This window comes from Varanus komodoensis, unplaced genomic scaffold, assembly GCF_004798865.1.
Source record: "Varanus komodoensis strain SLA01 unplaced genomic scaffold, ASM479886v1 scaffold27, whole genome shotgun sequence".
NCBI lineage: Eukaryota > Metazoa > Chordata > Lepidosauria > Squamata > Varanidae > Varanus > Varanus komodoensis.
Genome location: NW_025335701.1, coordinates 2,533,807 through 2,557,911, shown reverse-complemented (window position 1 = coordinate 2,557,911; position 24,105 = coordinate 2,533,807). Strand labels below are relative to the sequence as shown.

Below are 24,105 nucleotides of genomic sequence, written 5' to 3'. Positions count from 1 at the left end.
CTATTTCCCCCAGTACCCATTTCCTATGGAGGTTCCTCTTTCGTCTAATCCCTCTAACCACCTTCTTTCGCATCCATGGCGGCACTCTCCTCTGCCTCCCCACCTTACTGACTACAGGTATCATCAAGGCTTGCGCCTCCAAAAACCTCCCTTTTGAGTGCTATCCACCCCTCCTCAACTCGCTTACCTTCCAGTAACCTATCCCAGGAGACTTTCCCCAGTCTGGCCTTCAGTTGGCCAAAGTTGGCCCTTTTGCAGTCCTAGCTTCTAGTGCTCGACCTGCTGCCCATCCCCAGTCCCCTGATCTCAAAGCAAAGGATGGAGTGATCACTCGCATCCAGGGCTCCCCTAATCTGTACTTCATCTATCAGCTCCTCCCTATTGGTCAAGACCAAGTCAAGGATGTCCCCGCCCCCCCGTCACCTCTCGGACCCTCTGTGTGAAAAACGCTCCCTCAATAGCTTCTAGGAAGTGACGTGACCTGGCTGTCACCGCCAAGTGAATCTCCCAAGTAATATCCGGGAGATTGAAATCTCCCATAATTACTGTGTCTCTCCCCCGAGATATCCTTAGAATCTGGCCTGTCAGGACATCATCCAGGGTCTCAAGTTGACCTGGAGGGCGATAACATACCCCCACTGTCAGGTCTCTTTCCCTGTCAAAACCCCTGAGTTTCACCCAGACTGCCTCTACCGAATCCCCATCTGTGCTGCATTCTATCTCACTGCATCCTATCCCTTCCCTGAGGTATAAAGCCACGCCCCCACCTCTCTTTCCCTTCCTGTCTTTTCTAAAAAGGTGATACCCTTCTGTGTTCACATTCCAGACTTGCCTTTCATCCCACCAAGTTTCTATGATTCCCACCAGATCATACCCTCCTATTCCCAGGAGAGCTTCAAGCTCCTAGTATTGGTCCTAGCATTGGTGTACATGCACCTCAACTCCTTCCCACTGCTTCCTTTCCTTGGAGTTCCCAGCCTCCTCCTTCCTCCCATCCTCCCTAATACCTGGCCCCTCTCTGAAGGAGTCCTGCCAGTCCATGCAGTATCTCTAAAACCCTGCTCCCAGAGCCCTGATCCTCCCCCCACACTTGTCCAGTGCAGACACGTCACAGGGGGCCTGAACCCCCCCCCCCCCGCCCAAGTTTAAATCTTTCGGGCGAAGTTCACTAAAGCATCTCCAAAGGACCTTTTCCCCATCCTCATGAGGTGTAACCCATCCCTTGCCAGAAGTCCATTGGCAAGAAAACGAGTGCCATGGTCGAGGAACCCAAAGCTTTCCTTCTGGCACCACATCCTAAGCCAGTCGTTCACCTTGGAGGCCCTCCTGTCCCTTCCTGGCCCAAATCCCCGGACAGGTAAGATTGACGAGAAGGCCACTTGGGCCTTCAGCTGCCTGAGTTCTTCCCCAAGGCCTCAAAGTCCCTGGTGATCCCAACCACACCCTGCCTGGCCACATCGTTTGTGCCCACATGGATCTCCAGGAGCGGCTGGTGACCCCTGGAGCAAACAAGACGCTCCACTCTGTCCTTCACATGCCGGATGTGTGCGCCCGCCAGGCAGCAAACCTCCCTGGTCTCCAGGTTGGGGCGGCACACCGCCGGCTCAGTGCCCCTCAGCAGGGAGTCCCCAACAACAATCACCCGCTGCCGTACCTTCCCGGTGCTGGTGGGCAGCCGTGCCCTGGCCCTCGCCTCTCCCACAGCGGCCCCCTTGCTGCCTGACGTCCCAGGCTGGGGGTCCTGCTGGTCCCCCGACGCCTCATCGGCCCCAGCCTCATCAGTGGGGAGAACCTGTTTCCCAGCTCCAGATTGGTGCCAGGAGAAGGAGGAGGTTGTGCTGGCCTCCTCCTCCTGTGGGTGATATACCTCCATGTCTCCGCAGCTGCTCCTCCCGTGGCCTCTCCCTCAACCCTCTGTCCAGAGGGGGGCCGCTCCGGGGGGGGGGCTGGAGAGCTCTCTCAGCCCTCAGGCACCTCACCTCCTCTTCTAGCAGGGTCTCCATCTTGCACCGAGGGCAAGTGTATCCCTGCCTCTCCTGGGGGAGAAGGGCGAACATGTCGCAGCTCTTGCAGCGAACAGCAACACCCGTGACTCCCGCCCAGGCCATCTCCTGGTCTGCCATCGGGATCCCTTCTGAGACCTTGCCTTGGTCCCCTGCCTTGTTTGTCCTGCAGTTCCTCTCACTCGCCCAGTTCTCCCAGACTAAAACCCACTCGCACACACACACAAGGGTAAAATAAACTTAAATTTAAATTGGAAGAAAAACAAAGCAAAGCACAGCACAAAAAACAAACAAACCTCTTTGTCTCAGGGAAGGGAGTCCCCAGACAGCCTGGACCACAGCTAAGGGACGCAGACAAGGGACGATGCCAAGATGCCAGAGCCAAAAGGGTGGCAGTGGCTGAGTGCGGCCTTATCAGTCCCTCAGGCCGGTGGCCCAGCCTCTCTGGCCCCTCTGGCCCCACCCCCTTCCTCTCTGTTGCTCCTGGCCCTCTGCTCCCTGCCCACCTCCTGCCTTGCCTTTGCCAGTCCCCTGGCCACTCAGCCTCTCTCCCAGCCTCTGCTGCTCTGCTGCTCTGCCAAGAGGCCAGAGCCAAAAGTGCTGGCAGTGGCTGAGCGCCGCCTTATCAGTCCCTCAGGCCAGTGGCCCAGCCTCTCTGCTCCCTCCCGGCCCCTCTAGCCCCTCTGGCCCCGCCCCCTTCCTCTCCGCTGCTCCTGGCCCTCTGCTCTGCTGCCCAGCTCCTACCTCGCCTTCACCAGTCCCCTGGTCACTCAGTGCTCTCTCCCAGCCTCTGCCTCTGCTGCTGGCATTCAGCCCAGCAGCTCTTCTTGTAAGCCAAACCAAATATTCTTTAAATCAAATATAGTGGAATTAGCCATGGTTGACTCACCTCCATGTGAAGCATGTGTAGCCCTGATCTGGATCAATTTGGAAGGAGGAAACTTAACCTTCCCCTCCTATCCCTGGGATTCCAAAATTAAAATTTCTCCCTTCTCCCTCTCCCTTACAGGACAAGCTGAATCCCTGTACATACTCCACTTAACTCAAGAGAATTTACTTCTAAATAGGCATGCATGGGATTGCAGTTAAAATATTCCAAATAGCTCTGCAGCTATAGGCAGGCAAGAAATAAAATGCAAAATAGTACATTGCAAAACAGTGAGAACAAATGGATTTTGTTTTGTTGCTGACATTCCCAAGTTCATGTAGTGTCAAACTATGTGTTCCCCACATCCTTTTTATACCCAGTTCTCACCTAGTTTCTGATTAGCTTGACAGCTAGCTTGATATTCCTTATGATACCAGGAAAATAACTCCATGTGGCCAGTGCTTGGAACAATGCAAGGGCTATGTTGATCTGACTTAGCATGGTGTCAAATAGTATTTTTTCAACAGTTGTCATCCTGCCTTTGGAACAGTTGGTCTGAAGGATGACTTAAAACCATACTTGAAAAAAAATGGGGTGAACTCAGATTTAGTTACGCTTAGAGTAAACTCATGAAAATAAATAGAACTTGAGTTAGCCATGCCTGATCAGAGGTGAAAGCAAGGACTCCTTCAGCATGGCTGTTTGACATCCTAATTGGGACATTGAGAGGGGTGCTAAATTCCTTACTCAGTGAACCCAGGGGAATGCATGAGAAAAGTGAAGCCACTCAAATGAAGGCACTACTGGAGGAGCTCTCATCCTTCTGCATATCAGTTCAGGCATATCACCTTGCCATACACATTTCCCTGGCTTCATGTGGCATGAAGCTGGGTCCCTCGGCAAGCTGTCAGCTGGGAGGGTACCAGGTATTGTGTTAGCTGGTAACAAGATGACATCAAAGGGGGATCATCATTCAGCCTGTAATAGGCTTGGTGCAAAATCATCCAGCCCCCCAACTCAATTTATGCATCCAAACCTGTGGTTTAAAAAGAGAAACAAGAAAGAAAGAAAACATGATCTCTATTAGAGGTACAGAACCTCTTTCATTCTAGGGGCCAAGGTCATTTCCCGAAACTGCAGTCCAGAAACTGTATTCCACAGTGGACAGAGTTGAAAGAAATGTAAACATGTGCAAGAGAGTTTGTACTGTCTAGCTGTCGGTAGAGACATTTCAATCTTTTAAGAATGCAGGGGTTTCAACGTGATTGGTAGTTAGGAGAAAGGGGTCAGAGACATGAGAAAGGGTGGATATCCTCAGAACAGCCCTAGAAGGATCAATTTGACCCCTGGGCTTGAAGTTCTGCATACATGAATAGCTTACATTTATTCCTATTGGAAACCATGCACTGCTATATTTGGGACCTCCACTGTTTTTCTGCAGTGGAGGGCAGGACAGAACTTCCATGCCCAGTGTAAAGAACTGCTTCTCAGTGAGATAGGAAACCTATTTCTAGGCTATAGCATTTCAGACTGCAGGGAAAGGTTAACATAACTGGATAATCATCCAAACAAATCAAACACAAATCTCTCAACACAGAAAACTAGATGGCCCAGATTGTCTTTCTTAAAATTGCATGTGAATATACAAGATCATGCACCTTCTGTATCCTCATATTGCTGGACAGTATTCCGGATGACAATTTAAACCAGGGAATGAGTGCATGATCCAATAGCAATGATCGACTTGGCAGTAATTCAGTGCTGGAGTGTTTTATGTTACATAGTTTAGGCTATAAATAGTAAAGAACAAATTTAGAGGAAGGAGGAAAGGAAACACAGTGTGTGTCACATTACCAAATGTAATTTCTTGGGGCTTTAAATATTTCTTAGTGAAATATTTCATAAGGTTTATGGAGGACCACACAAAATTGACCAGAAAACATTCTGGTGGATACAAGAGTTTGATTTGTATATCATATAACCAGTCTCAATCAGTAACCTCCATTTACTCAAGCACACACCAACTTAAATGCCAAGGCTTTCAAAACTCTGGTCATTCAGTCATCTTGCTTTGAGACTGCCCCCCCTCCAGAAAAAGTGCAGAATACTGGTGATATTTGACAGGGAAGAGGGGGCATTATCTTAATTTTCTCCACATAACTTGGCTTCTCTCCAAAACTCTGATTATACTGGCTGCTTAACACAATACCTTTTCTGACAGCTTTATGTCAGAAATAATAATGCAAAAAATACACCAACCTTGACATTTCTTTTATAACACATGCCAGAGAGTGGGCAGGCTAAATACATGTGGCACCATGCAAACATGCAAGACTGTGTAGGAAAAGCCCTCCTGAATCAAACTGCAGTTGCCTGTTTCAGTCAGATGCTTTCAGGAAACCCACAAGAAGGATGTAATTGAAATGTTTTGCCCTACAATGTTAGACCCAGCAGCTCACAATAAACCCCATAATGCATCTGAACATTTATTTAATTATTTGAATATTTGTATGCTGTCAAATCATTATGGAATCTCAAGATGGTTTACACAATAGAGACCAAACTGGCCCACCTCCCATATATTAAAACCAGTATTACAATAAAACAGTTGAAAACTCCTGAGTGCCAGTACTTGGTGGAAATAGTTAAAATATCATTATTAATAAAAAGTTGGAAGAATAAAAAGGTTTTGGCCTGGTGCCAGAATGACTAAAACATCAATGCCAAGGCACACCTCTCTGAAGAGAAAATTCCATAATCAAGGTGCTACTGCAGAGAGGGCCCTTCTCCTCATAACAGCCCTCCTCACCTCTTTCAAGGAGGGCTCTCGGAGGAAGACCTCCACAGATGATCTTAGGGTCCAAGCAGGTTTGTATGGAAGGAGATGTGCCATTAGATAACCAATCCCTAAACTGTCTAGGACTTGTTAATGTAATTGTTAATACCTTAAATTGGTCCTGGACTTTAATGGTAGCCAGTGTGGTGTAAATAGGACTGGTGTGATAAGTTCTTGTCTACTGGTCCCCGTCAACAGTCTGGCAGGGTCAATTTCACTTACCTGGGCAGCCAGCCCAGCCATCAGCAACACTTCCATCTTAATTGGATTGAGCCTCATTTTATTGGCCCTCATCCAGCCCATCACACCATCCAGACACCTGTTTAGAGCCTGGATTGGATGTAAATCCTCTGGCTGCAATAATTGAAACTCATACAACAGGACCAGACAAGATGGAACACTAGGCATCTCCTATATAGGACTAATTCCAAATGTGGAGTCCAATTTGTGGTGGATCCAAGTGATTTTACCCTCAAAGGATTATGCTAATTCATCACAGCAGACTACTGAGGGTTCAGTAGGGTCCATTCTTGGGGCAGATTGCAAAAGGCTGTTAACCACTCGAGCTCCACCAGACGACTCAATGAGGATGCAAGGCTGGCAGAAAAGAATCTCTTCTTTGCCTCTTTCACTAGCACAATGCAGGCTTGATAACGAGCTCTTACTCAGTTGGATTCAGAATGGGTTTTCCTCCACCTGCGCTCTAGCCAACTTCTAGTTTGCTTTATCACTCTCAGAAGCTCGGCCAAGCTGCTGCACGAGCTCTGCAAGTGGAGAGAGGCCATTTATGTGTGATCATGTTGATTGCCAGGTCACTTCCTTATTCCATAGAATGACCTGGGTTTCAACAGGTGCACCAGCTGAATATTCCCCAGAGCCCGCAGGACCCATCTGACTCTGAGGGCAGACCATTTTAATAGGTCCTGCACTCTTATGGAAGGGGAAAGAAGCCAAAAGTCTAAATCTGACAAGGAAGTGTCCTGACCATGGCAATGGGATAGCTGTTAATTCCCTCACTTCCAGATCGCCACCTTCCAGTCCAGGTGAAAACCCAGGTCAAGGATGTGACCTTTTTTATGTGTTGGGCCTGTCACATGTTGAGATAGCCCCATGTCCTGAGCTGCCCCTGATAAAGCAGCCATGATGTGGAAGTTGAAGTCCCCCAGAACCAACTTCCTGGGGGGTCCCAACACCAAGTCCAAGACAACCTCCATCAGCAAAGGCAGGGAATCTGTTGAGCAGCAGGGTAGGTGGTACACCAGTAAAATCCCCAGTTAATCTTGATCACTTAACACTACATTACAGACACTCTAGACCTGTCCTTGAGTGGACAGGAAACCTCAGGAAACCTCAACAGTGAAACAGTGTTTTTATAGACAATGGCGACTCCCCCTTCCCGAGCATATAGGTAAAGTTGGTGCTATACATAGAAACATAGAAACAGAACGAGTCAGAAGGGGCCTCCCAGGCCATTTAGTCTGATCGTCGGCTCCAGCCAGCTCCGCTCATGACATGCCTACCATGTGCATACAGCATAAAGGTCCCATTATTAGGGATGTGTGAGGAATGTGCTTGTGGTGCAAAATCTGTTGGCTTAGCCCAGATCAGGCCCCTGGATTCTGACCTGTGAACCCAAAGCTAATGCTGACTCAATCTGAACTAAGTTTAGACAGCTTGTGCTCTGATGTTTTGAAAGTGGTTTGTGATTTGCTGCTGCTGCTTCTAAGCTAGGGAAATTTGCAAACATTCTGGCTGCTTCTGCAAGTTGCCCACATTTCAGCCACTTATTTGTTTGTTTATTTGCAAAACTTACTAGGAATGTTTGCAAATTATGGCCAGCTTGAAATGTGGAAGCCAATAAAAAAGAAAAGAAAAGAAAAGAAAAGAAAATTAACCACTTTTCACTTACTGAAAGTCTGTTGAGTGCAAGTATGTTGAGTTTCTCAATATATACCACCATGACAGACTCATCTCTCTTTCTTCATGCATTTGTCTAATCCCTTTTTAAAAGGGGGTTAGTGAATTTTTTGAATTGGATTCTATACAGTGGTTCCATAAATTAATTCAAAGTCTAGTATAACATGTGAGGAATAATTGGGATGGCAGTCAGTGACAAGCAAGGTCCCCCAGGGTTCTGTCTTGGGACCAATCCTGTTTAATCTTTCCATCAATGATCTGGAAGAGGGGGTGACCAATCTGATGATCAAATTTGCAGATGATATTAAAATGGGGGCCACAACTGTGCAGCAATTACTCCGGATCCAGAAGGATCTGGACAGACTATGGAAGTGGGCAGGGAACAACTGGATGGCGTTCAATGCAGAAAAGTGCAATGTCTTGCACTTGGGGTATAGGAATGCTTGTCATAAGTACAGGTTAGGGGACAAGTGACTGGAGAGCAGCACTTGTGGAAAGGATCTTGGGGAGCTGGTTGACTGTAGGCTCAACATGAGTCAGCACCATGGTGCAACAGTCAAAAGGATGAACGCCACCCTTGGTTGCATACCCAGAAGCATGGCTTCTAGATTGAGAGAGGGATTACTGCCACTCCATACGACTCTGGTCGCCTGCAGCTGGAGTCTCGTGTTCAATTCTGGGCCCCTCATTACAATAGCAATAAAGCAAGGTTGGAATCAGTGCAGCAAAGGGCCACTAAGATGGTGGTTAGTTTGCAAGGGAAGGCATATGAGGAGAGACTGAAGGAACTGGGTTTTTTCAGACCAGAGAAGACTCAGAGGGGACCTGTTAATGACATATAGATACATGAGGGGTTCTCACGCAGAGGTGGGTCGTGACCCTTTTTTCCCTGCAGAGGAAGGCAGGATGCGTTTCAAAGGCGCAAAGCTCAGCGAACCAAGATTCAAGGTGGATGCCAGGAAGTACTTCCTGACAGTTAGGACCCCTAGGATATGGAATGGGCCTCCAAGGTAGGTGGTTGAAGCCCTATCATTGAGGGTGTTTAAGGGTAGGCTGGACATGCACGTGGTAGGCATGTCATGAGCAGACCTAATTGGAGCTGGGGGTCAGACTAGATGGTCCAGGAGGACCCTTTTGACTTGCTCTGTCTCTATATTTCTATGTTCTATGTTCCCCTATCAACAGACTTTGACATAAGATGAAAGGGTCCTCCATGTTACTGACATGGAACTTCTGACATGCAAAGGGATTAGTTGTGCTGATGTAGAAATTCTTCATCACCTTCAGTGTGAGAGGCAGTCATGTGATAGCACATCATGATGGCAGAACGTAGAGAATTTATCATGCAGAGCCTGTTTCCATATTCCAGGTCATAAAGACAAACATATGGATATCCCTGAGTGCCACAGTCACAAAACAGACCCAGCTTTGACTGCTTTTGCAAAGCTTGTGCTGGTGCTCTTATTGCATGAAGCAATCCTTCACCCACTGAAGTAACAGTATTTCTAGAGTTTATACTTTGGAGAGTCATCCCTTTTTATGAGGGAGAGGGGTGAGAACAAACAACACACATTTCTAGAAATTGTGGGGAAATTCTCATGGTTTGGTGAGGCATCAAAAGAAACAATAGGTCTGGGGAAGCATGCAACTGAAAGCACATCAGCCTGACTGTCAGTATAGCTCCTTTGAGTCTGAGGTTTACTATTGAATTATTCAGTATTGATTCAAGAAATGAAAAATAAAAGGCTTTTGTCACTTTCAAATCCCCATGTATTTATGTCTGCTGCTTTTGTTCTCCTCTTCCAAACCATAAAGCATAACTGTAAAGCATAAACTAAATATCCTAGCTTTTTACCAGAAAGTGACTGCCTATTAAATTGTGTCCAGTGCCACTTAACTCATTGGCAATTATCTGTGTTATATATTTACCTTGGGTTCCATAATGCTGGCAAATGAGAACCAGAATCACATGCCTACACATTTTATTGCCATGTGCAGTCACCTAACAGCTTTGCTTTATTTCATCAGAGTCTTTATGAATTCTGCTGTTGTCTCCAGTGGAAAGAACTGTGACATTTGATGCACTGCAGACTGCTTCACACATCTGCCATAGAGTTGTAAATGTATGTAGAGAAGACTCCAAACAGAGCTGTTCTGCATCAAGGGGGGAAAATAAGTTCTATCTAACTCATCAAGTCTGTGAGGAAAAGCAATAGAAAGTGCCACAAGACATATTATTCCACTGCAGAATTAGGTTGCCAGTCACTGGGAAGTTCATTGCAACTTAGGGGGGAAAAACCACTTTGGAAGATATTATTAGCTTAACTTCTCATGTAGCAGTTGCCACATATGATGGAAAGCAAACAGCATCCTGACAAAAAGATAAGAAATAAATGGACCTTCCAAACTAAGTGGCACTGGCAATAGTTTACAAACATCATTTGAAATTATATTTATCAAAAACCTTATATAAGCTTTGATTAAAGATGGATAAATCTACCAAGACCATTATCAAAGATTTCTCCTTTTTCTACCCAAAGACTTCTTTGTGCCAGTCCCGTGCAAACTGAAGAAGAAGCAAACAAACAAACAAAAAAAGGTGGGTGGGGGAGGAAGGAAGGAAGGGAGAAGGGAAACGAAGTGAAGAGGAAACACTGGAAAAATCTTCTATTATTTTAATGTATTTTTCAAACTATTTTTTCAGATTGATACATTAATGGATGCATGCCCAACAGAATGAAGTGTGCTTGTGTTCATTTTAAAAATAGGCACAGTGAGTTTTGTGCCTTTCTAAAGATGCACATGCTGCTGAACACAATTTTTCTTTCTTTCATGGAATACGAATATCTAGATGTCCAATTCTGTACCTGGTTTTGGGAGGTTCAGATCAGATGTATTCATTAACAAAAAAAAAGTTAATCTCTTCTGTATGCCTAGCCTTTTGGTACTGTCAACGCTATGGTTTTCCCAGTTGAAATGTATGGCTATGAATGCTGGACCATAAGGAAGGCTGAGCGCCGAAGAATTGAGGCCTTTGAATTGTGGTGCTGGAGGAGACTCCTGCGAGTCCCTTGGACTGCAAGGCGATCAAACCAGTCAGTCCTAGAGGAGATCAACCCTGACTGCTCTTTAGAAGGTCAGATACTGAAGATGAAACTCAAATGCTTTGGCCACCTCAATGATAAGGAAGGACTCACTGGAGAAGACCCTAATCTGGGAACAACTGATGACAAAAGAAGAAGGGATGGCAGAGGATGAGGTGGCGAGATGGAGTAACTGAAGCAATTGATGGGAGCTTAAGAGGACTTCAGGGGATGGTGGAGGACAGGAAGGCCTGGAGGAATGTTGTCCGTGGGGTCGCGAAGGTTCGAACACAACTTTGCAACTAGCAACAACAACTATGCCTACCACTAACGAGTTCAAATAAACACGAACCCTAAATATAAACAGGACTGCAGGCTTGCAGTACAGCATCCTACATCAATCTACTGAGTAAATCCTATTCAGTTCAGTCAGAAGACTGATTCCCAGGTAAACGGGGATAGGATTTCAGCCTTAGATACAAGGGAAACCTGGGCAATGGGATGGAGGCATCTGAACAAAAAAGGAATGTAGCAAAAGAATAGCAAGGATTCTGCAGGAATGTGCTTGGCTGGAACTGACTGTACCAGTACCTGATTTTAGTGATGTGCAGTTTTGACATACTTAAGGAATTAGTTCTATTGAACTAATCAAAGCTAATTTTTGTTTTTAATGGATTATCTTTTTCTGAACCTTTCAAAACCAAATGTAGAAATGTATGCACTTCGTAGTTGGAAATCCATGCAAAACATTCTTAAAATGAATCAGTCAATAGTTGATTATTGCCATGTTTTCTATGTTCCATACAAAGTTTTTCCTAGTTTCACTAACAGAGTACTTCTTTTTGACTTAGGTGCTGAAGTCTGAACACGAACCATCTGCATAGGAAGCATGCCTCTACAAGCAAACTAAGGGCATTCCATAGAAGTGCTTTCCATTTTCATTTTGAAATGGTATAATCCTGTAAAATCTGTGTCATATGATTGATCTAGCATTTGTGGCTTGGCACTTTAATCAAAGTAAGAAAAAATGCAGGCAAAATGCACAATCAGTTATTATCTCTCTACTACATGATACATTCCCAGGAAGGAAATTTTCTTCATCTCAGAATCTTAAAATAAGTTTGTGACTGTGATTTGTGACTGGCCATGTGCATGCTTTTATACACAGGCCCAGTTAGAGAAGCCTGAAAGCGTGTTCTGATTGACTGGAGGGTGGTTGTTTAAAAACCTCTTGTATGGAGTCGGCTCTTTGTGGCTAGCCCTTTGTAAGATCAGATGTCACCCCCACACAGTCTTCACAAGTTCAATCATGCTCTTGCTTCTGCAAATCAGAGAAGCACAAGTTCTTGCTATATGCGCAGCAAGGCAGGACAAATACCACCTAAGAAGGACTGTATAAAACTTCTGCAATATAGAGAATCTGTATAAAACAGGATGGGATGGAACGGGACAGGAAGCCAGAAGGGGCCTCCCAGGCCATCTAGTCTTCCCTCTGGCTCTAGCTGGCTCTGCTCACGACATGAAAAATCATGAGAAGGCAAGACTCATGGTAGGCATGAATGGTACTAAAGTGAATCTATGATTTTTAATAGTATCCTCTAGTTACATTAGAAAGACATGCAAACATTCCAAAACAGACTGAGTTATTATCACATTCAGAAGGCCTGCTTTGAAGTCTCAAATTTCTTGCTCCAGTTTCAGTTTTAGATTACAACCAGATGTGTTTAAGCAAATTGTGTATAAAAGCTGCTTATGTATCAGTTCCAATGTGTACAATATTTTATATAATTTGTTTATAGGGATACAATATTACAAGAATACTGTTAAATGTCTCCTGAAAGGTGTTGCTGAATCCCCTCAGCAGCCAATTAAGTGCATCATGTTCTTCTCGGGAGACGATGCCTTTCGTAAAGCTGACAGAGGGCTTATAGCAGATATTAGTTACTGAAAGCAAAATTTTTAGTACTGCTTCCATAATTATTTGCCCGTGTTCACATACACATTTACATGTATGTATGTATTACAGCCTTTAACTTCCTGACTTTGCAAAGAAAACCTCTATTTGGTTTATTCCAATGGCACAAAGTATTTCATGGGATCTGGTGTGGGGGAAAGAGAGAAATTATTTTCATATATTATTTTCATATATTTTATCTTTATAGATTATTCATATCTAATCTTGTCAAGACATGGACCATATATTGCACAGTGGAAAACAGAGTTCCTGAAAAACTCTGCAGTTTTAGAGACCTGAAAATGGTGTGGGACCTATGAAAACACATGGATCTGAGTTTTCCATAGTTGAAGGTGGCATCAGAAAATGCTGCCAAATATGTACTGGAGATGCGTGTAGCCGAAAAGAAATTGTGCTGGCCATCTAACACTCTATTGTATGTAGAAGGGAGGAGTGATTTGGAAAATAAAAATATAGCTTAAATTGCTTGCTAAAGAAAAATGGTGTCCAACCAATGGTTTCCATCTCCTACAGTCAGTGCTTAAAAAAGCTGGACTGAAACCCAGGAAGTCTGGCTCTAGTTCCCACTCAGCTCACTGGGTGACTTTCATCTCAGCATAACTTTATGAGGTTATTAAAAATGGAAAACCTTGTAAACTGCCCTAGGTTCCTTGCAAGAAGAAGAAAGTTGGAGTATAAATGCAATTTAATACCACCAGCAGCAGCAACCAAATTTACTGAGAAAAATTATACTGGACATGGGAGTATCCAGTAAATTGAATGTGGATGCTCAGCCAGTTGTACCCTTAGCATCCACAACTGATATCACAGTAGCTTAAAGGATAGTCATGGACACAGAAGACACTTCATCTCCCATAAGACTACTTCTACACCATAGCAGGTACATGGGTCTTCAATATCCGTGACAGAAGAATCAGTTCTTGAGAAATGGCCAGTGCCTTTTGAAAGCCACCAGCACTGACTCCAAGTTCTGTTTCTGAAACTGTTTCTGAAACTCCTTCTCCTAGTAGAAGGTCAGGAAGGTAAATAAGGCCTGTGAAAAGACTGATAAATAATGGACTTGGTGTTACACATCATATATGTTTACTCTCAAAAGAGTTTTCTTATTACTAGTTTGCAATCTAAGTGCCCATTCTAAGGATGTGGTCTATGCTTTGCAGACAATGGACTTGTAGATGAAAGGAGAATATAATGCTGTACGGAGTGGGAACAAGAAATACGTAGAAAAGGAAAAGAAATAAATGTTGTGTATATTTACATGAACTTAGCAATTTGCAGTTCCTGAATGTGTACCCAAACCAGAAACAGTTAGACATGAATACATACAACTTTTTAAAGCTTGTGTTCAAAATTCACAATTAAAACATGTGCGAAGTGCATAAAAGCATGCACAATCAATGTATATTAAACAGAAATGTACAAAGAATATTTTACCTTAGGAGAAATTGACTTAGAGCAAACTAGCTTCTCCTTCATTCAGTGACTAGAAACTTGTGGCCCCCCACAGAGGCTGACCTACAAATCCAAGCAGTCTTGGCCAGTATACCAATGATGAATGATAACAGAGATGATAGAATTTCTCAAAATTTCTGGAGAGCCTCATCTTGTTCAGACGGGAGCCAACAACTCCTCAATAGCAACCTGTCTACTGACTTCTTCCTACTTAACATAGATAGCCAACACAGGTGTTCACTGAAGTATGCACCTGACAGGGAGATATAGCCAACACTGAGTCTTGATTGTAATATCTGTATCAGTGTAGTTATCAAAGTCCTGTTTGGGCTTCTTCAGAGGACCAATGTGTATAGTCAAATGCCGTCCTGGATCACATTGCTGGCTGCAACTTAAATGCTACAAGTCATATTTGCAGGGAACCTGAAAAAGTGATCCAGTGTCTTGAAAAATGGATATTTCCAGATTGCACAGGCTCAGTGCAAAACTTTTGAAGATCTGAAGGTTGAATGTGGCCTGCATCTGTGACCCTCGTCTCTTTATCTGCATGAATTTGCACTCACGTATGTATTCATACAGACGTCACATTTATTATAACAGTGTGTACATGCATGTCTGAACTTGACAGTGGTTAAAATGCCAAAGTAATATCATATATTTTGCTCTTCTTGTATATTATTTGTACATACACACACAAAAATCATAAGACTTATTAAGAGAGAGCATGCAGACAATAAGTACAAGGAAATTATCAATTTGGGAACATATCCAATAGCCTTCTCCTTGGAAACAAGTTTTATCCTCTTCCATCTGTTCTTTAGATTGGTAAAACTATAAAGAGGTCCCAGCAATTAAAAGGGAAAAAATCACAGCAACACAGGGGAAAAGTGCTGTTCAAAATACTTCTAGAAAATGGATGCATCTGTTGGTTTTTATCTTGGTGTCTTTCTTCTCCTTTGTATTTACTAATGCATTTGAATAATAGTGGAAATTAAAGGCAAACCAAATGTGCTAATGATGCCATAATGCATAGTAGCTTGTGATTTAACGTGGTGATGAATGAAAGCTTACTACTTTCCCTGTGTTCCCCTTGCTTCTAACTATATGGAAGAAACTGGCACATGTATGGCATGCAAGATCACAAACCCTCCAAAAACAGGATGAAATCAAGACATGAGTGGATGGCTGCCTTAACACAAAATCTTTTTCTTTGTCCAGTTAAGTGCTTGATGGAGAGACACTTTTTCTTGGCTTAAATCCATTTGGGAACATTACAAGCGGGGGAAAGTTGTCTTAAAAAATCAAAGAGAAAAAAGGAACGCATGTGTGCCATTTGTGTGCCAGGGACGGAATGCAGTTATTTACTAGTTGCCATAAACATATGGAAGGCAAGCCCCTAAACCATCATGAATTGACGGGACTCTGGCTGAAAGCTGATTGAATTACGAAGAGTTAATGAAGGTGAAGTTCTTATGATACATTTGCAGTATGTACAAGGAAAGTTTCGAAAGTAGGCAAATGGGATGTCTCCCTCGCCTTGATTTTACTTTCCCGATTTCATATCTATGCTTTTTGTTCATTTTTGTTAGTTTTTAATTCAGGCTCTGTACTTATCAGTCAATGACACTGCATGTACATTTATTTAACTGAGTTCATATATGCAGCATGAGCAGTGGCAATCCCAGATCTCCATAAAATGAGGACTGGGGATTACTTAGCGAGATATTTTTCAGTATCATGTACTACCATGCGCTCTGGCATCATTAGAGCATTCTGTCTCCCTTTAATTTCTGCCATAATTCAAATGCTTTGACAAATACAAGGAAAGAAAGAGGTAGGATAAAAGCAACAGATGTATCCATTTTCTAGAAGTAATGGATACATGTAGTCCAATAAAGACTAACTTTTGTTATCAACTTTGAAGTGCTTCCTAATGTAGGTTCAGAAATGTTTGGGTTATAACCCTGCTCTGAATATGCATACCACTACAAAAAATATTTTATCTATCCCACCCAGCCCAATCTACCATATAGGTTTGTTGATGCACTGAGATAACTGAGAAGCCTACACAAGGTTATCTCAGTGTCTCAACAATGCCAAGTACACTTTCCAGAATAAGGGAGGATTGGAAAACTACAACATGCAATATTAGTATTTTAAGGAGTCATAGAAACATAGAATAGTAGAATTGGAAGGGACCCATCAGGACTGACTTCATAAAAGGAAGCCAAAGCCTTCAGTTTGGAAGAAGTGAGCAGGGCTGTCATGGGCAGAACATTTTGGAGAACTTTCACTCATGGTATCACCTTAAGGTGGAAATGAGTTGTCACCATATAACAACAACAGGAATAAAGGTGCATGGAAAATTCATTTCAGTACATTTTTAAAATCAGGATTTAGCCAATTCACATCTCCCAGTCCAAACACGGATTCAAATCAAGTCTGTCATCAAAGTCCATACATTTCCAAGTTTGCAACTTGCAGGCCAAAGCAAATATACTTAACAGCAGGCACACATTTGAACATACACAAGTGTCATGCACGCACGCTCAGAAGAGTCCCTTACGTGTGCACAAGAGGAGAAAACTTCCCATGAGACCAGAGTGTTGGTGATTTGGAAAATATGCACAAGCCTCAAATGGGAAAAATGGAGGATGATTCAGTGAGGGTGAGTATGTAGATATGTCAAAGAAGCATACAGTTGAAGCATATACTTAAGAAAATATGCATAAAATATGCATATATTTTAATGCAAAAAGGAAAAAAGTGGAGTTCACAATCTGATATGGACATGAGATAGCATGATGGTCAAGATAAAATTTGAAAAACTTACATAACCTTGAGTTTTCCTTATATTCACATCACAGTTTAGGACTAAATCCTACCAAATTCATAGAATTTATTCTTCAATAAACAAGCACAGTATCTGGCTGCACAATTTCAAAAATTCCACCTTTTCAGAAAACACTGACTATCAACTTTATCTTTACTTATTATTGACGGAATTGTTGAAATATAGACAAAAACTCACTTCTGCCTGAAGGGAACACCTATAGCATATGTAATAAAGATGACTGTTTTTATAAACAGTGGAATAATGCCATGCATAAAGAGAAGGAGAACTAAAATCCCATCACTAGTTTTACCAAGCTCCACACCTGATGCTTCTCTTGCTCTCTCTCTAGGGTGTGTGTGTGTGTGTGTGTGACTGTGGCACCATCTGCACTTTCTGTCAGCTGTGTGGGAAGTGCTTCCTTGTGGATTGTTCCTGGCAGCTGAATGGATCTATCTTAACTAAGTTCTGCCCAACTGGGAAGAAAGCCAGCCATTGTGTGAGAGTCGTCCAAAAGACTAGCTCTGCATAAATGGCATTTGCTTCCAAATCTATTGGTAGCATGACACGAAAATGATTGGTGGAAAGTCTTCCCACAGAATGCCAGCCACAGTTGTGTTCTGCAGTAGGTTGTACAAGGCTTCAATTAACCTTTTCTTCACCACTCATGCTATGGTCTACCACTCATTAAATCATTTACAATTCATTCCTGTCAGACTCATCCAGTCGCTCTGTTTCACTAAATGCAAAGTTTTGAAGAGAGTGCGAGGGATGAAATTGAATAGAGATGACGGGGGCTTTGACATACGCCCAACCCTTCCGGCTTGCCCTTTGCTTCTGCCACCTGCTTCATACGGGCAACATCGATCCTACTGCCAGTGCTTTGTGGCCATTTCTTCCCCATTCCTACCACTGAATTCTCCCAGAACAAAGTTAGAACAGGAGAACATAAGAAAAGCTATGCTACATCAGATTGGATGTCCATTCAAGTGCAGCAATGAGATCGTATAGACAATATTATTGGCTACAAGGGTCAGCATTCAGATCTGTCATTCTGCTAGCAAAAATTGCACTGCACTAGTAGAAAATAGCTTCCAAAAGGATAATCCTACTAAAATTATATTAGAACAAGTGGGAATATGAAAGTTGTTCATTGCACAAGCAATTACATATTATGTTTGAACAAACCACTGTGCAATCGCAGTGTTCAAGCACTTGTTCAATAAAATATTTGATGGCAATTCACTAGTTCTTTTGAGTTTGCAGAAAGACACCATTGGATACCTCTCATTCTGTTAGAATTTCATTCCCAATTAGCTAATAGTGACAACTTCATTGATTCCAAAAGATGAATGGCATAACTAGAAGAAAATATTGATACCCCCAAAATACCACGTAGGAAGTGTCAGCAAAGGGGTAAATATTCTTTCAGCTAAGAGCTTTTCTGGAAATGTTTCTACATCCCCTGCCGCCCCCCACAACCACACAGTTTATTTCTAGTAAGCCAAAATGGAAGAATATTTACTGTGGATCATGCAAGACCAATATCTGTGATGTTGTTTTCTTTATTTCTGATCTGTGACCTTATTTTTCTGGGTTTAGATGGGGCATGTTTAGGTGTATGACAGTGTTGAAGGGTCAATATGTTATTTGTGCTGCTCAGATTGTTTCTATTATGGTTCTTAAGGATTATTATGTCTAAAGTGCTTTTGTAGTCATTCCACTTTGTGATTGACAGTAGAGTGAACTGTTCTACCTTGTTCTTTATTAATTTTACTCTCCCTCTTTTGTCCTTGGGAACATAACAATCTGCCTCCATATCATTACCAATACAACAAGAAGAATTCCATTTTCCAGATAGAATGCACATATGAAATTGGCTTTCTGACATGGAGAGCACCTATTCACTGGGGCAAAGTGATGTGCTGCTGCTACAGATTATGACAAAATACTTTTTCCTGGCGTCTTTTCCTTCTTGATCCAATCCCCTTCCATCAGACCTCTTAAGCCAGTCAACTCTGGCTCTAAGCTGAAACTCTCTGCATTTGTTCTATCATTCTCCCACAGTTCAGTTCTCATCCTGCAGGGACTTTTTTCCTCAACTCCAGGACAGAAGTGGAATCCAAATGTTGCACTGTACCCCGCTTGACCAACCAAAGAAAATACTTTAAAAATCTTTGGCACATCAAACACCAATTTCAATCTATCACCCATACTTTCCCCTCCCCACAGCACACTGAAGGAGGTCACTTCATCCTCCTGCATCCTCGCTTCAGTCCCACCTGTATTTCAATGTGGGAAAAAACAGGAGTGGCAGTGGTAGAATACGTTCAGTGATTACATACATTTTGTTTTCATCCATTCCAACAAGACCAGGGACATGCATATCCACACCCTTTGTGACCACTATAGCAAAGCGGCAGAATCGATGATGATGATGATGTATAATCTTAAATTATCATCACTACCCATGCATTATCCATCACCCTTACTAACTACAGAAGCTAATCAAAAGTCAGTGTTTAGGAGTCAGTGTTTAAAAGTGTTAAAGGTTTAGGAGGTCACTTGGATGGCAAAATCTAAACAAATGAATGTGTGCCATCAATCTCAGTGAAGAAATCAGAATTTTGACTTACCCGGCCAACCAATATAGGTTCTGGTCCAGAAAACTCTTCAAGCACAAACATTTGATTCCATACCCAGCCTCTCTTTGAACGGTTCAACACTCTTTGCTCTTCACTTAGCTCATTTAGTCCTCTACTGGATTTGTTAGGTAGTAGTTGGGTATGATTCATTGGAGCCATATACATCGATGGCAATGCAGTAATCCATAATATTACTAATGGAGCCCATGTATCCATAAGCATTTCTGTTAGTCTTTCTGGCATCATTCCACACACTAAGCAAATCACTGCCGGCAATGAAACAATTATTTTGCTTTCTTCCAGATTGTAGTCATAAGATTCATCATGCGACAAAGAAGATTTACTTACAGTTCCATCATGTGTCTAGAGCACAGTAAACATAAATATAAATTGCTTAGATGGTAGAAATGCACTCCTCTGGGCTTTATGGTCCCTAAATATGCCTGGAAAAAAAGAGGAAAAATTAAGTTTACAGTAAAATAATTAGGAATCTATATCTTTCTGTCTATCAAAGAAGGCAGTCCCTCTGCTCCTACTTATTTAAAACCATGAATTCATTCCACAAGTCTGTTCTAGCAGTTCAGATGTAGTTTAATGCTTCTGCATGTTTGTGTGTGGACATTTGTACTTCTGCAAGTCAAAAAGGGGAAATAAGCAAACTCAGACCAGGTGATTTTTCCATATCAATAGAAATATACAAATCAGCAGCATGTTTGCTACTGATTCGGTTACCTGATCCTCAAAACCCTTTAATGAGGCTGTTTTTTATGTTAGAAGCCATGTAGTTGCAATGTCAGGCAGGCCACCTCAAGGAAGCAATTCATCAGGAAGGGCGACAAGAAGGTCATGTGCCACTTGTACTGATATAATGAGCTTTGGGTCACAGGAAAGTACAGGTCAGGGCTTCAACTGATAGGACAATGGAGAGGTGTGGAACACAAGTGGAAGGGGTCCTTAAGGATGCTTCAGTGCAATGAAGAAAGTGTGTGTGTGTTTATTACTTCTTGAGAGGCACAACATATTCTGTCATCTTAACAGTATCAGGAACAAATGACATAAATGAACAAAGTTGTTTGGTTCACTTTGTACAGATCAGGATTGACTGAGTGATCTCTGGTTGATTAGCAGTTCATGGGTTTCTGATTCCCAGTAATTCAATGAAAGCAACTAAAACATCCAGGTATAATTGTGTTGTAGTTTGTCATGTGCAAATCTGTCAACCTTAGATATAGGAGATAATTTAATGAGTCTGCTCATTGCTGTTTTATTCACCCATCTTTGCACTTCCAAACCATGCAAACTGATACTTGGACTTCTCCTAATATTTGCAGTAGAGTTCCCCAATCAAAAACTTTATGCAAAAATGTGTACATTAAGTGAAATGACACACACAAATTCATATATTAGTGAATGCTGCTTGAAAAGTGAGCATAATAGGCAAAATTGTGTCAACAGTTTGTATGCACATATACATATTTCAGGAGAAATTTACACATGTTCATGAGAACTTCTCTTTGGATTTCTCAAAGTTAGGAATGTGCTGAACATAATTATAGAAAAATGAGAAACCATAACAAAACTGAAAGGGAATATTCATCTATCTCTAATCAGCTGTTGTGTTCCAGCAACATGTTTGCTTTTCACCAGGACTTTCTTTGGCTCTGTTGGCCACATTCAGAATGTTGCAATAGAATCTCTGATTTCTCATAAACCACATGAAGAACTTTATATATTACCAGTAGCATACAGGATTTATTATTAATCACTGAACATTGGCTCATAACTGATCATTGGTCATAGATATTTTACTTTGCTTCTTGAGCCACCATTTTGTGTCTGACTCTACTTGTCTTCTAGAAAAAACAAAAAGAAAAAACAGACAGAATAGATCCCACAAGTCTATATGTCTATACTATTATGCATGATGGAGAGACAGTGGAGACAAGGGCCATCAAATGAAGCCAAGCAATGATGCACATTTTCACAGAAATCATAGTTAGACCATGGAACTTGCTACCACGAGCTTTAATTATGGCTGCCAACTTCAATGGCTTTAAAACTGGATAAAGAATTCTACAGAGCATGATGCCGCAAATAATAATCCCTAAAAGTAATGATGTCTATATATTAGCTCTTGCATAAGAGGCAGTATGTTTATCAATACCAATAGATACTTTTATTAGTTTATTTATTTAAGCTTTTATATACCATTCATTAGCCAAAAAAAGAACAGTCTACACTAAAAGCCATATAAAAATAGTATATCATATCAAGATATAGCTTTTATGCCAATAAGACATCTACATAACCAACAAAATTCAAACATAAACAATAATTGATGATAGTTTAACAGTAATCCACAATGTAGCAATGACAATATAAATAAAAACCAATATAAAATGGAACAATCATATTTAACACTTAAAATAATGGGAAATAAAAAAGTTTTGACCTGGCACCAAGGTGCACCTTCCTGAGGAGCTGGTTCCATAGTCGAGGCATTACAGCCGAGAAATCCCTTCACCTCATGGCCAACTTCTTTACTTCTTTTAAAGTTGGCTTCCCCTACCAATAGCACCTCCATCCTGTCTGGTTTAAGCTTCAGTTTATTAACGCTCATCTAGTCCACAACCCCACTCAGGCACTGGTTCAGAGTCATCACTGCCTCACCTGGGTTAGATGTAAATGAGAGGTAGAGCTGAGTTTCAACCCAAGCTTCTAGATGACCTCTCCAAGCAATTTCATGTAGATGTTGAGCCGCATGGGGGATAGGATGAACCCCGGGGCATTCCATGACATAATTGCCATGGGGCCGAGGGACTATCCTCCTTTCCAAAGTGCTATCCCCAGCAACACCTTCTGGAATTGGTTGGTCAGGTAGGAGCAGAATCATTTTTAATACTAATTTTAATGTAATAAAACATTTTTATCCCGTCTTTCACTAAACATCTCAAGATGGCTTACAGAATATAAAATCAGCAACAATAAAAATACAATTCATGGTACAATAAATAATAATAAATCGATTATAATAGATAGAATCAATACTACCAGAATACCATCGAATTAATCCAATAATAAACAAAAAGAAAATAAATCAATCATAAGAAAAATAATGATAAATAAATAAATTAAAATAACTAAATTAAAATGAAATAAAATAAAATGCAACTGTAAACTTCGCATTTTAGTTATGCAAAGAGCATTGCCTTCAACTCCTAACCCAACCAGCCTATCCAGAAGTATAAAATGACTGATAGTATTGAAAGCTGCTGAGAGGTCCAGGAGAATCAATAGGGACATACTTCCTATCTTTCTCCCAGGACAGGTCATCCCACAGGGTGATCAAGGTGGTTTCAGTCCTGAAACCACATCTGAAAGTGGACTGAAGTGGATCCAGATGGTCCATTTCCTCCAGGAGTGCCTGGAGTTTGCCAGCCACCACTGGTTCAAGCACACTGCCCCAAAAGAGAATGTTGGCCACAGGCCTATAGTTGTTACATCTCCTGGATCCAGACTTGCCTTCTTCAGGAACAGTCTAATCACCATCTCTTTTAATGGAGTTGGGACCAGTCCCTGCTTTCCATTCACAATCACCTGGACCAAGGAACACACTTCCTTCTTGGCTTTGATGAGCAGCCACGACAGGCAAGGGTCGAGAATACAGGTAGCAGGCTGAACTTTTCCAAGAGCCTTGTCCACATTATCAGGAGGCTCAATAACTGAAACTTATCCAAGAAAATAGTATCTGACAGTGCTCTGGACGTCTCCCTTGGAGGGACTACATTAAATGTGAAGTCCAATTTGTGATGAATCTGAATGACTTTATCCTTGAATTCCTGTGCAAACTCATCACATGGGGTCACTGAGGGTTCTACCTGATTCTCCTTAGGGCCCACAGGTAAAAGACCACAAACCACTTGGAATAACTCCTCTGGACAGTACCAAGAGGGTGCAAAGCTGGTGAAGAAGAAAGCTTTCTCTGCTTCCTTCATTGCCACGGAGTAGGCTCAATAGTGTGCTCTTACCATGGTCACTCATGCTCAGCTTGGATTTTCCTCCCCCCTGGGCTCTAGCCATCTTCCAAATTGCTTCATTGCCCACAATTCTGCTGTATACCATGGGGCTGTGTGGGATCTGCAGATGGCGAGAGGGTGTTTAGGTGCAATCATGTCAACTGCCTGGGTCACTTATCTATTCCATAAAGCAACCTGGACTTTAGGAGCACCAACCATATATACCAGGTGGGAAAACCCCAGGAAAATCCCCACAGCCCTTTAGAAACCCATCAGACTTTGTGGGTGGACCATTCTAATGGGTACTCCAACCTTACAGAAGGAAAGAGCAGTCAAAAGTCTAAATCTCAAGAGAAAGTGATTTAACCATGATGAAGAGGCTAACGTCACACCCCTTACTTACAGATCACTAACTCCCTGTCCAATTGAAAATACCAGGTGGATAATGTGGCCTTTTTCATGTGCTGCACCAGTGAC

At 42.3% G+C, this 24,105-nt stretch overlaps 1 protein-coding gene across 3 annotated transcripts in view; it reads right to left on the bottom strand.

Annotated features, from left to right (window-relative positions):
- Positions 1 to 19,971, bottom strand: part of CDH8 (cadherin 8) — a 299,609-nt gene extending 279,638 nt beyond the window's left edge. For 2 of the 3 annotated variants that reach the window (XM_044434247.1, XM_044434246.1), the window contains exon 1: positions 19,604 to 19,823. In XM_044434247.1, the coding sequence (XP_044290182.1) occupies positions 19,604 to 19,777 (174 nt within the window). In that variant the 5' untranslated portion in view covers positions 19,778 to 19,823. Of the gene's footprint in view, positions 1 to 19,603 lie in introns of all 3 variants that reach the window. The other variant, XM_044434245.1, reaches the window with a different exon arrangement.
- Between the last annotated feature and the right edge of the window lie 4,134 nt (positions 19,972 to 24,105).